This window comes from Heptranchias perlo, chromosome 1 (assembly GCF_035084215.1).
Source record: "Heptranchias perlo isolate sHepPer1 chromosome 1, sHepPer1.hap1, whole genome shotgun sequence".
Lineage (NCBI taxonomy): Eukaryota > Metazoa > Chordata > Chondrichthyes > Hexanchiformes > Hexanchidae > Heptranchias > Heptranchias perlo.
Genome location: NC_090325.1, coordinates 160,960,632 through 160,978,250, shown reverse-complemented (window position 1 = coordinate 160,978,250; position 17,619 = coordinate 160,960,632). Strand labels below are relative to the sequence as shown.

At 45.4% G+C, this 17,619-nt stretch overlaps 1 protein-coding gene across 2 annotated transcripts in view; it reads right to left on the bottom strand.

The window, feature by feature from the left end:
- Positions 1–17,619, bottom strand: part of idua (alpha-L-iduronidase) — a 376,360-nt gene that overhangs the window by 289,567 nt on the left and 69,174 nt on the right. The window contains exon 3 of one of the 2 annotated variants that reach the window (XM_067992953.1): positions 528–614. The exons of the other annotated variant lie outside the window; for it this stretch is intronic. Within the exon in view, the coding sequence (XP_067849054.1) occupies positions 528–614 (87 nt within the window). The remainder of the gene's footprint in view (positions 1–527; positions 615–17,619) is intronic. 2 annotated transcript variants of the gene reach the window in all.

Sequence of the window (17,619 nt, the reverse complement as noted above, 5' to 3'; positions counted from 1 at the left end):
GAGATGCAAAGGTTTATTTGACAGGTGGGGGGAATACCTCATTTATTGCAGCAGGGCACTGTGACTTCAGACAAAGTTTTGGCTGCAACACCTTTGTCTTTCCACTCAAAATTATTAATTGATACCCTAAACTCTGCTGTGCAAACACAGTTACCTACTTTGTGGACCCCCTCAAACTCACACCGTCAGGATGGGGGGCGCTATAGCTGCATTCATCACTTCATCTGAGGACGAGCAACATCACCAGCCTCGCCAGGCATGCCGTCCACCTCCACCACATGGAGCTCCACAACAGAGTGCTGCGCCATAGGCACCTGCACAACAGCACAGAGGGCAACAACAGAGAGAGCGGCGTCTCAGAACGCACTACCCACGCCACAGGGTCTAAAGACCGAGGCTCAGATTCCTGGACCTCTCTGAGGAGCAGTGCATATACAGGCTCAGTGTCAGTCACCAGGTAGTCGCGGACATCTGCAGCCTCCTTCATGCCGAGCTGCTCCCTGCTGGCCTGAGCAGCATCTTCTTACCTGTCGCTGTCACCATTGCCCTCAACTTCTTCGCCTCCGGATCGTTCCAGGGTGCCACCGGGGATATCGCCGGGGTCTCTCAGTCGTCTGCACACAAGTGCATAAGGCACATCACCGACGGCTTGTTTTGCAGGGCCTCGCACTATATCAACTTCCCCATGGACGACCTCAGCCAGACGGAGAGGGCAGTCAGATCCCACACTGTGGCTGGCTTCCCGTGGGTGCAGGGTGTAATCGATTACACCCATATAGCAATACGAGCACCTCCACACAAGCCAGGACTGTTCATCAACAGAAAGGGCTATCACTCCATCAACACTCAGCTCATCTGTGACCATCGCAAGAGATTCCTTCACGTGTGCGCCAGATACCCTGGCAGTTGCCACGATTCCTTCATCCTCCGGGAGTCCAACATCCTGCCCCTTACCTACGCGCCCAGTCGATCCCCCGCTGCCAACCCACCTCCCTGGTAATATCGGGGCCAAAGAGTCTGCAAAGGGATATAGACAGGTTGAGTGGGCAAGAAGATGGTAGATGGAGTATAATGTGGGGAAATATGAGGTTATTCACTTTGGTAGGAAAAATAGAAAAACTGAATATTTTTTAAATGGTGAGAAACTATTAAATGTTGGTGTTCAAAGGGATTTGGGTGTCCTTGTACACGAAGCACAGAAAGTTAACATACGGGTACAGCAAGCAATTAGGAAGGAAAATGGCATGTTGGCCTTTATTTATTGCAAGGGGGTTGGAATATAAGAGTAAGGAAGTCTTGTTGCAGTTGTAGAGGGCTTTGGTGAGACCACACCTGGAGTACTGTGTGCAGTTTTGGTCTCCTTACCTAAAGAGGTATATACCTGCCTTAGAGGCGGTGCAACGAAGGTTCACTAGATTGATTCCTGGGATGAGAGGGTTGTTCTATGAGAAAAGATTGAATAGAATGGGCCTATATTCTCTGGGGTTTAGAAGAATAAGAGGTGATCTCATTGAAACATATAAGATTCTGAGAGGGCTTGCCATGGTAGATGCTGAAAGGATGCTTCCCCTGGCTAGAGAGTTTAGAACTAGGGGACATAGTTTCAAGAAAAGGGGTCAAACATTTAGGGCCGAGATGAGGAGGAATTTCTTTACTCAGAGGGTTGTCAATATTTGGAATTCTCTACCCTAGAGGGCTGTGAATGCTCAGTCATTGAGTATATTCAAGATTGAAATCGATAGATTTTTGGACTCTAAGGGAATCAAGCGATATGGGGATCGGGTGGGTAAGTGGAGTTGAGGTTAAAGATCAGCCATGATCTTATTGAATGGTGGAGCAGGCTCGAGGGGCCGCATGGCCTACACCTGCTATTTCTTATGTACTCCTATTTCTTATGTTCTCAAGATTCATCACAACTTCTCCCACGCTAATTTATTCTTTTTCATACCTAAACAACTATGAAATTTCTTAACCTCTATCTCCGGAAAGAGGTGTGGGGGGGGGAGGGGGAATAAACGTAATGGAACAGGAGACATGCATGCTTAATAAATGGATCTTATTTTGCAATTTATTACCAAAACTGGAAGAAAAAGGATGTGATATACCCCCGAAATGACTCATTTTGAGGTTGAAAAGCTCTATCTTATCAATTTGTTCCTCCAACAACTTCTTTCTACCATCAGGGATCAGCTTTGCTACTCTCCTCGACACTTCCTCTCGGGCCTGGGTAGCAGCATATGTCTCACTGACCAAAATTGAACATCGTACTCCAGATGTGGCCTGACCAAGGCACCGAACAACTTCAGCATGACCTATGGGGATTTAATTTATAATATATCTTATTTGTTTTGTTTATTTCTATCTCACATCATTTAGACATGATGAATATCGAATCAACTAACATCACTTGCTCTTTTCAAACTATCTCATGGCAAGTTCTATCTTCACCATAGAGTACACATGACTCTTATTGCTATTTCCAATATGCAAAACTTTGCATTGAACAACACTGAACTTTATTTGCTACTGATCAGTCACACTGCAATCCAGTCAAGCACTCTATACAAGTTCTTGCCTGCCTCCTTCCCCTTGTTTGGTGTTGTCTGCAAACTTAACCACTTTGTACAGAAACTGAGATTTCAGGATGTTTATATATACCAAGAAGTCCCAACACAAACCTCTAGGGCACCCCATCAATACTTCCACTCCCCAATGCAAGTTAGCGCCACTTATGACGACCCTCTGCTTCCTTTTCGTTAGCCAGTTGTTAATCCATGACTTACACTTTATACTCAATGACCCTAACTTGTAACGGAGTCTCTCCTATAGTACTTTATCAAAGACCTTTTGGAAGTCAAGCTCGCTATGCCCTGTCACTTTGGAATGTCACCTCCTTAAATCTCTGAGCTTGATTAGGCAAGATCTATTCCTTCTACAAACACATTATTTTCATACAGGTACTCTTCCATTTTGTTTCTGATTTCTAATTATTGAGATCAGGTTAATTGCCATGTATGGAACATAGGAACAGGAGTAGGCCAATCAGCCCCTCGTGCCTGCTCCGCCATTTGATAAGATCATGGCTGATCTGTGATCTAACTCCATATACCCGCCTTTGGCCCATATCCCTTATATCTAGAGGACTAGAATACAAGGGGGCAGAAGTTATGCTGCAGCGATACAAAACCCTGGTTAGACCACACCTGGAGTACTGTGAGCTGTTCTCGGCACCGCACCTTCGGAAGGACATATTGGCCTTGGAGGGAGTGCAGCATAGGTTTACTAGAATGCCAAAAAGCTATCTATCTCAGATTTAAATTTAGCAATTGAGCTAGTATCAATTGCCGTTTGAGGAAGAGAGTTCCAAACTTTTACCACCCTTTGTGTGTAGAAATGTTTTCTAATCTCACTCCTGAAAGGTCTGGCTCTAATTTTTAGACTGTGCCCCCGACTCCTAGAGCCCCAACCAGCGGAAATAGTTTCTCTCTATCCACCCTATCTGTTCCTCTTAATATAGTCATAGAGTTATACAGCACGGATAGAGGCCCTTCGGCCCATCGTGTCCGCGCCGGCCATCAGCCCTGTCTACTCTAATCCCATATTCCAGCATTTGGTCCGTAGCCTTGTATGCTATGGCATTTCAAGTGCTCATCCAAATGCTTCTTGAATGTTGTGAGGGTTCCTGCCTCCACAACCCTTTCAGACAGTGAGTTCCAGACTCCAACCACCCTCTGGGTGAAAAAGTTCTTTCTAAAATCCCCTCTAAACCTCCCGCCTTTTACCTTGAATCTATGTCCCCTTGTTATAGAACCCTCAACGAAGGGAAAAAGCTCCTTAGTATCCATCCTATCTGTGCCCCTCATAATTTTGTACACCTCAATCATGTCCCCCCTCAGCCTCCTCTGCTCCAAGGAAAACAAACCCAATCTTCCCAGTCTCTCTTCATAGCTGAAGCGCTCCAGCCCTGGTAACATCCTGGTGAATCTCCTCTGCACCCTCTCCAAAGCGATCACATCCTTCCTGTAGTGTGGCGACCAGAACTGCACACAGTACTCCAGCTGTGGCCTAACCAGTGTTTTATACAGCTCCATCATAACCTCCTTGCTCTTATATTCTATGTCTCGGCTAATAAAGGCAAGTATCCCATATGACTTCTTTACCACCTTATCTACCTGTTCCGCCGCCTTCAGGGATCTGTGAACTTGCACACCAAGATCCCTCTGACCCTCTGTCTTGCCTAGGGTCCTCCCATTCATTGTGTATTCCCTTGCCTTGTTAGTCCCTCCAAAGTGCATCACCTCGCACTTTTCCGGGTTAAATTCCATTTGCCACTGTTCCGCCCATCTGACCAACCCATCTATATCGTCCTGCAGACTGAGGCTATCCTCCTCGCTATTTACCACCCTACCAATTTTTGTATCATCAGCGAACTTACTGATCATACCTTTTACATTCATATCCAAGTCATTAATGTAGACCACAAACAGCAAGGGACCCAGCACCGATCCCTGTGGTACCCCACTGGCCACAGGCTTCCAGTCACAAAAACAACCTTCGACCATCACCCTCTGCCTTCTGCCACTAAGCCAGTTTTGTATCCAAAGTGCCAAGGCACCCTGGATTCCATGGGCTCGTACCTTCTTGACCAGTCTCCTGTGGGGGACTTTATCGAAGGCCTTACTGAAATCCATGTATACCACATCCACTGCGTTACCCTCATCCACACGCCTAGTCACCCCCTCAAAAAATTCAATCAAATTAGTCAATATCTTATAAACTTCGATCAGATCACCCCTTAACCTTCGAAACTCCAGAGAATACAACCCCAATTTGTGTAATCTCTCCTCATAGCTTAACCCTTGAAGTCCGGGTATCATTCTAGTAAACCTACGCTGCACTCCCTCCAAGGCCAATATGTCCTTCCGAAGGTGCGGTGCCCAGAACAGCTCACAGTACTCCAGGTGTGGTCTAACCAGGGTTTTGCATCGCTGCAGCATAACTTCTGCCTCCTTGTACTCTAGTCCTCTAGATATAAAGGCCAGCATTCCATTAGCCTTATTGATTATTTTCTGCACCTGTTCATGACACTTCAATGATCTCTGTACATGAACCCCTAAGTCCCTTTGGACATCCACTGTTTTTAACTTTTTACCATTTAGAAAGTACCCTGTTCTATCATTTTTTGATCCAAAGTGGATGACCTCACATTTGTCTACATTGAATTCCATTTGCCACAGTTTTGCCCATTCACCTAATCTATCAATATCCCTTTGTAATTTTATGTTTTCATCTACACTGATTACAATGCCACCAATCTTTGTGTCATCGGCAAACTTAGATATGAGACTTTCTATGCCTTCATCTAAGTCGTTGAGAAATATTGTGAATAATTGAGGCCCCAAGACAGATCCCTGCGGGACTCCACTAGTCACATCCTGCCAATGTGAGTACCTACCCATTATCCATACTCTCTGTCGCCTTTCGCTCAGCCAACTTTTCCCTCGTATGGCTCTGTTGTATTTTTTTAAATATGGGAATTATATCTGCCTCTTTTTATATTCAACTGGGTCAGAAATAAAAATGGAAGTTGAAATCACTAAATGAATTGCTGTGATGTTACTGGTTAAAATTGTAGACTTTCAAGTGTTTGCATTTTTGTGTGCTCTGTTGCATATTTGCTGATCAACTCTAAAAGTTTTTACAAGTATATTAAGAAAAAGAGGGTGACTAAGGGCAATGTGGGCCCCTTAAAGACAGACGCAGGTGATATTGTAATTGAAAATAAGGAAATGACAGACATCCTAAATAATTACTTCACTTTAGAGGATGAGGATAAAGTACTAGAGGTACGAGGAAAAATAAAAATAAATCAAGGGGAGGAACATCGTAGGTTCAGTGTAAGTTAAAAAAATGGTTATGGAGAAAATATTAAGACTGGAGATAGACATATCTCCAGGACCTGATGGCTTCCACCCCAGGGTATTAAAAGAAGTGGGTGAGTAAATTGCAGATGCTTTAGTCATGATCTTCCAAAACTCTCTCGATTCAGGAATTATCTCCTTGGATTGGAAAATTGCCACTGTCACGCCATTATTTAAGAAGGGTGAGAGAGAGAAACCAGGAAATTATAGACCTATTAGTCTAACGCCTGTTGTGGGGAAGTTACTAGAAACTGTTATTAGGGGCAGAGTGACTGAGCATTTGGTCAAATGTAAACTAATCAGAGGGAGCCAGCATGGATTTGTAATGGGTAAGTCATGTCTAACTAACCTGGATGAATATTTTGAGGAGATAATTAACATGGTAGATAAGGGAGTGTCTATGGTTGTTATTTATATGGACTTCCAGAAGGCATTCAATAACGTTCCACACAAGAGACCGTTGGGAGAAATGGAAGCACATGGAATGGGAGGCAATCTTTTGATATGGGTAGGGAATTGGTTAGGAGGTAGGAAACAGAGTAGGGATAATGGTATGTACTCAAATTGGCAGGATGTGACTAGTGATGTCCTCCAGGGATCGGTACTGGGGCCCCAGCTTTTCACTATTTTTATAAATGACTTAGATGAAGGAATAGTGAGCCGTATATCCAAGTTTTCTGATGACACTTTACCAAGGAGACTAACAAGCTGGGTATGACATGAGAAGAAGAGATCAAAAAGGTATAAAGACATTTAAGATAGAAAAGGGGGAGATAATTGATAAACTAATCAAACTTAGAGAAGATAAAACCCCTGGTCCAGATGGATTGCATCTGTGCATACTGAAAGAAGTTAGGGAGGAGATAGCAGAGGCATTAGAAACGGGAGTAGTACCACAGGACTGGCGGATAGCTATTGTTATTGCTTTATTTAAAAAGGGAGATAGAACAAGTCCAGGGAACTATACACCATTTAGCTTAGTCGGTGGTAGGAAAGATAATGGAATCTTTATTCAAAGATGTAATAGAAAAACACCTAGAAAACAAAAATATAAGAGTAGTCAGCAAGGATTTCAAAAGGGAAAGTCATGCTTGACCAAACTTGTTGAATTCTTTGAAGAAGTAACAGAAAGAGTAGACAAGGGTAATGCTGTAAATGTAATATATTTGGATTTTCAAAAGGCCTTCGATAAGGTACCACATTGTAGACTCATGACTAAAGTCAGAGCATGTGCAGTCAGGGGACAGGTGGCAGATAGCAAGCTGGCTACAAAACAGAAAACAGTGAGTAGGGGTTAAATACTCAGACTGGCAAAAGGTGGGAAGTGTTGTTCCACAGGGACAGATGCAGGGACCACCGTTGTTCACAATTTACATCAATGATTTGGACTTGCGAATCGGAAGTACAACTTCAAAATTTGCAGACGACACGAAATGGAGTTGTGTAGTTAATACAAAGGCTCAACCATCTTCAGCTGCTTTATCAATGACATACCCTCCATCATAAGGTCAAAAATGGGGATGTTCGCTGATGATTGCACAGTGTTCAGTTCCATTCGCAACCCCTCAGATAATGAAGCAGTCCAAGCCCGCATGCAGCAAGACCTGGACAACATCCAGGTTTGGGCTCATAAGTGGCAAGTAACATTCACGCCAGACAAGTGCCAGGCAATACCATCTCCAACAAGAAAGAGCCTAACCAACTCCCCTTGACATTCAACGGCATTACCATCACCGAATCCCCCACCATCAACATCCTGGGGATCACCATTGACCAGAAACTTAACTGGACCAGCCATATAAATACTGTGGCTACAAGAGCAGGGCAGAGGCTGGGTATTCTGCGGCGAGTGACTCACCTCCTGACTCCCCAAAGCCTTTCCACCATCTACAAGGCACAAGTCAGGAGTGTGATGGAATACTCTCCACTTGCCTGGATGAGTGCAGCGCCAACAATACTCAAGAAGCTCGACACCATCCAGGACAAAGGACCCCACTTGATTGGCACCCCATCCACCACCCTAAACAGTCACTCCCTTCACCACCGGCGCACTGTGGCTGCAGTGTGTACCATCCACAGGATGCACTGCAGCAACTCGCCAAGGCTTCTTCGACAGCACCTCCCAAACCCGCAACCTCTACCACCTAGAAGGACAAGAGCAGCAGGCACATGGGAACAACACCACCTGCACGTTCCCCTCCAAGTCACACACCATCCCGACTTGGAAATATATCACCGTTCCTTCATCGTTGCTGGGTCAAAATCCTGGAACTCCCTTCCTTACAGCACTGTGGGAGAACCTTCACCACACGGACTGCAGCGGTTCAAGAAGGCGGCTCACCACCACCTTCTCAAGGGCAATTAGGGATGAGCAATAAATGCTGGCCTCGCCAGCGACGCCCGCATCCCATGACCGAACAAAAAAAAAGAATGCGTTAAAATGCAAGAAGGCATTAATAAACTTGCAAAATGGTCTTGTAATTGGCAAATGAATTTCAATATAGATAAGTGTGAGGTGTTGCATTTTGGTAAGTACAATAAGGAGGCCACATATTGCTTGGATAATAAGTCAAAATGGGGTAAAGGAGCAAAAGGATATCGGAATACAGATACACAAATCACTAAAAGTAGCGACACAGGTTACTAAGGCTATAAAAAGGGCAAACCAACTACTGGGCTTCATTTCCAGAGGGATAGAATTGAATAGCAGAGAAGTTATGCTAAACTTGTATAGAAACTTGGTTAGGTCACACTTGGAGTACTGTGCACAGTTCTGGTCTCCATATTATAAAAAGGATATAGAGGCATTGGAGAAGGTGCAAAACGGATTCACAAGGATGATACCAGAACTGAGAGGATATACCTATCATGAAAGACTAAACAGGCGGGGCTCTTTTCTCGAGAAAAGAGAAGGCTGAAGAGTGACCTAATAGAGGTCTTTAAGGTAATGAAAGGGTTTGATAGGGTAGAGAAAATGCTTCCACTTGTAAGGGAGCCCAAAGCTAGAGGTCATAAATATAAGATCATCACTAATAAATTCAATCGAGAATTCAGGAGAAACTTCTTTACTCAATGCGTGGTAAAAATGTGGAACGTGCTACCACAAGGAGTAGTTGAGGCAAGTGGCATAGATGTATTTAAGAGGAAGCTGCATAAGCACACAAAGGAGGAAGGAATAGAAGGGCATGTTGACAGGGGTAGATGAAGTAGGGATAGAGGAGGCTCATGTGGGGCATAAACGCCGGCATAGACCATTTGGGCCGAAAGGCCTGTTTCTGTGCTGCAGACTCAATGTCAAGTGTAGATGGGAGCAGAAAGTTGCAAAGGGACATTGATAGATTAAGAGAACAAGCAAAACAGTGACAGATGAAGTTTAACGTGGGAAAGTGTGAGGTCATCCACTTTGGACCGAAGAAAGATAGATCAGAGTATTTTCTAAATGGTGAAAAGCTAGGAATTGCGGAGGAGTAGAGAGATTTACGGGCCCATGCACAGAAATCACTGAAAACTAGTGGACAAAAAGTAATCCCCCTCTCAAACAGATATACCACTTTGGATACTGTTGGGGGGGATGACTTGTCAGGGGAAGGCAGCAGCAGCCAACTTCCTGGCACCATGGGTGGCTCTGCTGCACAGGCTGGGAGGAAAAAGAGTGGAAGAGCTATAGTGATAGGGGACTCAATTGTAAGGGGAATAGATAGGCGTTTCTGCGGCCGCAACCGAGACTCCAGGATGGTGTGTTGCCTCCCTGGTGCAAGGGTCAAGGACGTCTCGGAGCAGCTACAGAACATTTTGGAGGGGGAGGGTGAACAGCCAGCTGTCGTGGTGCACATAGGCACCAACGATATAGGTAAAAAAGGGGATGAGGTCCAAAAAGCAGAATATAGGGAGTTAGGAGGTAAATTAAAAAACAGGACCTCAAAGGTGAAAATCTCAGGATTGCTACCAGTGCCACGTGCTAGTCAGAGTAGAAATAGGAGGATATTTCAAATGAATACGTGGCTAGAGGAGTGGTGCAAGGAGGAGGGATTCAAATTCCTGGGGCATTGGAACCGGTTCTAGGGGAGGTGGGACCAGTACAAACCGGACCGTCTGCACCTGGGCAGGGCCGTGACCACTGTCCTAGGGGGAGTGTTTGCTGGTGCTGTTGGGGAGAGTATAAACTAAACCTGAGCAGGGAGACAGAGGAAAGTGTGTCAGGAAGGGACAGAAGGTATGGAGTAAAAGGTAAACTGTTAAATAAGGAAAAAGCAGAAACTAAGTGTCTCAAAACATATTTGAAAGTTCTTTATCTGAATGCACGTAGCACTCATAACAAAATGGACGAGTTAACGGCACAAATAACTACGTATGGGTATGATCTTGTGGCTATTACAGATACATGGCTGCAGGGTGACAACGACTGGGAATTAAATATGCCAGGGTATTTAACAATCAGGAAGGACAGGCAGGAAGGAAGGGGAGGTGGGGTGGCTATGTTAATAAAGGAAGGAATCACTGAAATACTGAGAAATGATATTGGGACAAAGGATCAGGATAATGAAACAGTTTGGGTACAGATAAGGGGAAAAAAACACTAGTGGGCGTAGTATATAGGCCTCCTAATAGCTGCAACTCTGCTGGAAGAAGTATTAATCAGGAAATAGTTGGGGCATGTAATAAGGGAACAGCTATAATTATGGGGGATTTTAACTATCATATTAACTGGACAAATCAAATTGGGCAGGGCAGCCTTGAGGAAGAGTTTATTGAGTGTATTAGGGATGGATTTCTTGAACAGTATGTAACTGATCCTAAAAGGGGGCAAGCAACCTTGGACCTGGTCCTGTGTAATGAGCCAGGATTAATTAATAAAGTCCTAGTTAAGGATCCCCTTGGAATGAGTGACCATAACATGGTTACATTCCATATCCAATTAGAGGGTGAGAAGGTTGGTTCTCAAACAAGCGTACTGAGCTTGAATAAAGGAGACTATAATGGTATGAGAGCGGAATTGATTAAAGTGGACTGGGAAAATAGATTAAAGGGTAAGACGGTACATGAGCAGTGGTGTTCATTTAAGGATTGTAAACAATTTTACAACACCAAGTTATAGTCCAGCAATTTTATTTGAAATTCACAAGCTTTCGGAGGCTTCCTCCTTCCTCAGGTGAATGTGGAAATGAAATCCTCGAACATATCGCATTTATAAATCACAGAACAATGCTTGGTGATTACAGACAGTGTTTTCACCTGCCTGTTGCCAAGGCAATCAGTGTGCAGACAGACAGGTGTTACCCACAGATCCCCCGAATATACAAACCACCAAAAAAAAAAGAGGCAGAAACATCGAAAAGACAGCAAATGACCCGTTGTATTAAAAACAGATAACATTTGTTCGTTGGTGGGGTAACGTGTAGCGTGACATGAACCCAAGATCCCGGTTGAGGCTGTCCTCATGGGTGCGGAACTTGGCTATCAATTTCTGCTCGACGATTTTGCATTGTCGTGTGTCTCGAAGGCCGCCTTGGAATATGCTTACCCGAAAGTCGGTGGCTGAATGTCCCTGACTGCTGAAGTGTTCCCCGACTGGGAGGGAATCCTCCTGTTTGGCGATTGTTGCGCGGTGTCCGTTCATCCGTTGTCGCAGTATCTGCATGGTCTCACCAATGTACCATGCTCTGGGGCATCCTTTCCTGCAACGTATGAGGTAGACAACGTTGGCCGAGTCACAGGAGTATGAACCATGTACCTGGTGGGTGGTGTCCTCTCGTATGATGGTGGTATCTGTGTCGATGATCTGGCATGTCTTGCAGAGGTTGCCGTGGCAGGGTTGTGTGGTGTCGTGGACGCTGTTCTCCTGAAAGCTAGGTAATTTGCTGCGAACGATGGTCTGTTTGAGGTTGGGTGGCTGTTTAAAGGCGAGTAGTGGAGGTGTGGGGATGGCCATAGCGAGGTGTTCGTCGTCACTAATGACATGTTGAAGGCTGCGGAGAACATGGCGTAGTTTCTCCGCTCCGGGGAAGTACTGGACGACAAAGGGTACTCTGTTAGTTGCGTCCCGTGTTGGTCTCCTGAGGAGGTCTATGCGATTTTTCGCTGTAGCCCGTCGGAACTGTCGATCGATGAGTCGAGCGTCATATCCCGTTCTTACTAGGGCGTCTTTCAGCGTCTGTAGGTGTCCATCGCGTTCCTCCTCGTCTGAGCAGACCCTGTGTATTCGCAGGGCCTGTCCATAGGAGATGGCCTCTTTGACGTGGGGACCAAATTCGCACCCCAATACACCAACATTTTCATGCACAAGTTTGAGCAGGACTTCTTCACTGCACAGGACCTCAAACCAACACGAGACACCAGATACATCGACGACATTTTCTTCCTATGGACCCACGGCGATGAATCACTAAAGAGACTACACGATAACATCAACAAGTTCCATCCCACCATCAAGCTCACCATGGACTACTCCTCAGAATCAGTTTCTTTCTTGGACACACGAATCTCCATCAAAGACGGGCACCTCAGCACCTCACTCTACCGCAAGCCCACAGACAACCTCACGATGCTCCACTTTTCCAGCTTCCACCCTAACCACGTCAAAGAGGCCATCCCCTATGGACAGGCCCTGCGAATACACGGGGTCTGCTCAGACGAGGAGGAACACGATGGACACCTACAGACACTGAAAGACGCCCTAGTAAGAACGGGATATGACGCTCGACTCATCGATCGACAGTTCCGACGGGCTACAGCGAAAAATCGCACAGACCTCCTCAGGAGACCAACACGGGACGCAACTAACAGAGTACCCTTTGTCGTCCAGTACTTCCCCGGAGCGGAGAAACTACGCCATGTTCTCCGCAGCCTTCAACATGTCATCAATGACGACGAACACCTCGCCATGGCCATCCCCACACCTCCACTACTCGCCTTTAAACAGCCACCCAACCTTAAACAGACCATCGTTCGCAGCAAATTACCCAGCTTTCAGGAGAACAGCGTCCACGACACCACACAACCCTGCCACGGCAACCTCTGCAAGACATGCCAGATCATCGACACAGATACCACCATCACACGAGAGGACACCACCCACCAGGTACATGGTTCATACTCCTGTGACTCGGCCAACGTTGTCTACCTCATACGTTGCAGGAAAGGATGCCCCAGAGCATGGTACATTGGTGAGACCATGCAGACACTGCGACAACGGATGAACTGACACCACACAACAATCGCCAAACAGGAGGGTTCCCTCCCAGTCGGGGAACACTTCAGCAGTCAGGGACATTCAGCCACCGACCTTCGGGTAAGCATACTCCAAGGCGGCCTTTGAGACACACGACAACGCAAAATCGTCGAGCAGAAATTGATAGCCAAGTTCCACACCCATGAGGACGGCCTCAACTGGGATCTTGGGTTCATGCCACGCTACACGTTACCCCACCAGCGAACAAATGTTATCTGTTTTTAATACAATGGGTCATTTGCTGTCTTTTCGATGTTTCTGCCTCTCTCTCTTTTTTTTGGTGGTTTGTATATTCGGGGGATCTGTAGGTAACACCTGTCTGTCTGCACACTGATTGCCTTGGCAACGGGCAGTTGAAAACACTGTCTGTAATCACCAAGCATTGTTCTGTGATTTATAAATGCGATAGGTTCAAGGATTTCATTTCCACATTCACCTGAGGAAGGAGGAAGCCTCCGAAAGCTTGTGAATTTCAAATAAAATTGCTGGACTATAACTCGGTGTTGTAAAATTGTTTACAATTGTCAACCCCAGTCCATCACCAGCATCTCCACTTCATTTAAGGAGTTATTTACAACTTTCAAAAAAAAATCTTCCACTGAGGAAAAAAGGGTGTAAAAGAAATGACAGCCATCCGTGGCTAAGTAAAGAAATTAAGGATAGTATCCAACTAATAACAAGGACATAGAAGGTAGCCAAACTTAGTGGGAGGATAGAAGATTGGGAAGTCTTCAAAAGACAGCAAAAAGTAAGTAAAGGATTGATTAAGAAAGGGAAGATAGATTATGAAAATAAATTAGCAAAAAATATAAAAACAGATAGCAAGAGTTTCTACAGTTATACAAAAAGAAAAAGGGTAGCTAAGGCCTTGGAAGATGAGACCGGGAAATTAATGGTGGGAAACATGGAGATGGCAAAAATGCTGAACAAATATTTTGTTTCAGTCTTTACGGTAGAGGACACTAAGAATATCCCAACACTGGACAAACAGGGGGCTCTCGTGGGGGAGGAGCTAAATACGATTAAAATCACTAAGGAATTGGTACTCAGTAAATTAATGGGACTCAAGGCGGATAAATCCCCTGGACCTGATGGCTTACATCCTAGGGTCTTGAGGGAAGTGGCAGTAGGGGTTGTGGATGCTTTGGTAATAATTTTCCAAAATTCTCTGGACTCAGCACAAGTCCCGGCAGATTGGAAAACTGCTAATGTAACACCCTTATTTTAAAAGGGTAGTAGGCAGAAGGCTGGAAATTATAGACCAGTTAGCCTAACGTCTGTGGTGGGTAAAATTTTGGAGTCTATTATTAAGGAGACAGTAGCGGAACATTCGGATGTAAGCCATCAGGGATCTGGGGGTCCTACTGCAAGAAAATCAAAAAGTTAGTATGCAGGTGCAGCAGGTGATCAAGAAGGCCAACGGAATGTTGGCTTTTATTGCTAGGGGGATAGAATATAAAAACAGGGAGGTATTGCTGCAGTTATATAAGGTATTGGTGAGACCGCACCTGGAATACTGCATACAGTTTTGGTCTCCATACTTAAGAAAAGACATACTTGCTCTCGAGGCAGTACAAAGAAGGTTCACTCGGCTAATCCCGGGGATGAGGGGGTGGACATATGAGGAGAGGTTGAGTAGATTGGGACTCTACTCATTGGAGTTCAGAAGAATGAGAGGCGATCTTATTGAAACATATAAGATTGTGAAGGGGCTTGATCAGGTGGATGCGGTAAGGATGTTCCCAAGGATGGGTGAAACTAGAACTAGGGGGCATAATCTTAGAATAAGGGGCTGCTCTTTCAAAACTGAGATGAGGAGAAACTTCTTCACTCAGAGGGTGGTAGGTCTGTGGAATTTGCTGCCCCAGGAAGCTGTGGAAGCTACATCATTAAATAAATTTAAAACAGAAACAGACAGTTTCCTAGAAGTAAAGGGAATTAGGGGTTACGGGGAGCGGGCAGGAAATTGGACATGAAGCTGAGTTCGGATCGGTCAAGGCCCTGTGGGTGGCGGAGCGGGCCCAGGGGCTGAGTGGCCGGGTCCTGCTCCTACTTCTTGTGTTCTTTAGATTTGAGGTTAGGATCAGATCAGCCATGATCTTATTGAATGGCGGAGCAGGCTCGAGGGGCCGATTGGCCTACTCCTGCCCCTATTGCTTATGTTCTTATAAAAGGTTCATTTTTTATATTCATTCATGGGATGTGGGTGTCGTTGGCAAGGCCAGCATTTATTACCCATCCCTAATTGCCCTTGAGAAGATGGTGGTAAGCCACGTTCTTGAACCACTGCAGTCAGTGTGGTGAAGGTTCTCCCACAGTGCTGTTCGGTAGGGAATTGCAGGATTTTGACCCAGCAACGATCAAGGAATGGCAATATATTTACAAGTCACGATGGTGTGTGACATGGAGGGGAAGGTGTCGGTGGTGATGCTCCCATGCGCCTACTACCCTTGTCCTTCTAGGGGATAGAGGTTGCGGGTTTCGGAGGTGCTTTCGAACAAGCCTTGGCGAATTGCTGCGGTGCATCCTGTAGATGGTACACACTGCAGCCAAGGTGCGCCGGTGGTGGAGGGAGTGAATGTTTAGGGTGGTGGATGGGGTGCCAATCAAGTGGGCTGCTTTGTCCTGGATGGTGTCGAGCTTCGTGAGTGTTGTTGGAGCAGCACTCATTCAGGCAAGTGGAGAGTATTACATCATACCCCTGACTTGTGCCTTGTAGAGGTGGAAAGGCTTTGGGGATCCATGAGGTGTGTTACTCGCCGCAGAATACTCAGCCTCTGACCTGCTCTTGTAGCCACAGTATTTATGTGGCTGGTCCAGTTAAGTTTCTGGTCAATGGTGACCCCCAGGATGTTGATGGTGGGGGATTCGGCGATGGTAATGCCGTTGAATATCATGGGGAGGTTGTTAGTCTCTCTCTTGTCGGAAATGGTCATTGCCTGGCACGAATGTTACTTGCCACTTATCAGCCCAAGTCTGGATATTGTCCAGGTCTTGCTGCATGCGGGCTTGGACTGCTTCATTATCTGCGGGGTTGCAAATGGAACTGAACACTGTGCAATCATCAGCTAACATCCCCACTTCTGACCTTATGATGGAGGGAAGGTCATTGATGAAGCAGCTGAAGACACTACCCTGAGGAACTCCTGCAGCGGTGATCTGGGGTTGAGATGATTGGCCTCCAACAACCACTACCATCTTCCTTCGTGCTAGGTATGACTCCAGCCACTGGAGAATTTTCCCCCTAATTCCCATTGACTTCAATTTTACTAGGGCTCCTTGATGCCACACTCGATCAAATGCTACCTTGATTTCAAGGGCAGCCAATCTCACCTCACCTCTGGAATTTAGCTCTTTTGTCCATGTTTGGACCAAGGCTGTAATGAGGTCTGGAGCCGAGTGGTCCTGGCGGAACCCAAACTGAGCACCGGTGAGCAGGTAAGTGCCGCTTGATAGCACTATGAAATGTTAGCCTTCATCTCAAGGGAGCTGGAGCTGGCCCTGGCTCTGTACTTGCTTAAAAACTGTTAACTCTTTAACATCTTCCAGTTCTGAGGAAAGGTCTTCAACCTGAAACACTCACTCTGTTTCTTTCTCCACCGATGCTGAACCAGGAAGTGTCAGTTAGAATCGTGAATTCAATGTCTTATCAGGTACAGAAAGAGAAATAAAGAGAGTGAAAGAAAGATTCGATTAAGAGAGAAAAAACACAGAAAGAAAAAGTTTTTAAAAATTAATTTTAATATAAATCTCCAACAACAATTAAAACCTGAAGGAATGAGACTCCACACTTGTAATAGTTAATTTTCAGTGCTAGAGGCATTGACTGACAGTAAGTAACACTTATCATGCCGTTAAAAAGGTACTTAGACTGAAATGGACAAGTCCTAACTTCCTGTGGCGAGTTTAGTTCGTATCTACCATGTAAGTACAGAAACCTCTCGCCGTTCAATGAATTTGAATGGTGAGTTAGACAGCAGCTTCTGGATTTTCGCATTTAACCGCGCATCTGTCCTCACCTGAAGTTGCTATGCAATTTGTGCGTAAATAACGGAGAGCGCCATTAGCCTCACCATTATTTTGACAACAAATTCTTGGCTATTATGCACATTATCTGCCCTTTTGTGAAAAAAAGTTAGATCTGACCTCTTGATCTCCATATTTCTCCCACTCCCTCTTTGTTTTCTTGAGCATCTCCTGAATTATCTCTGTTAGGTCAGTTAAAGAGACTTCTACAAGATCTTGCCAGTTCTGATGAGGGGTGGCACCCAAAACTTAGCTTTCAGAAGCTGACTGATCTGCTTTGCATAGCCAGCATTTTGTGTTCTAGGGATTTGCAGCACTTATAATTTTTCTTTTAACCCGGTTGGAGACTTCGGCTAATTGCTCCTGGCCTTTTGCCTGCACAGTAGAGACAGGTTCTATAGATTTTTGAAAATAATGCCTACTGGAAAATTATCTACTTTTGCG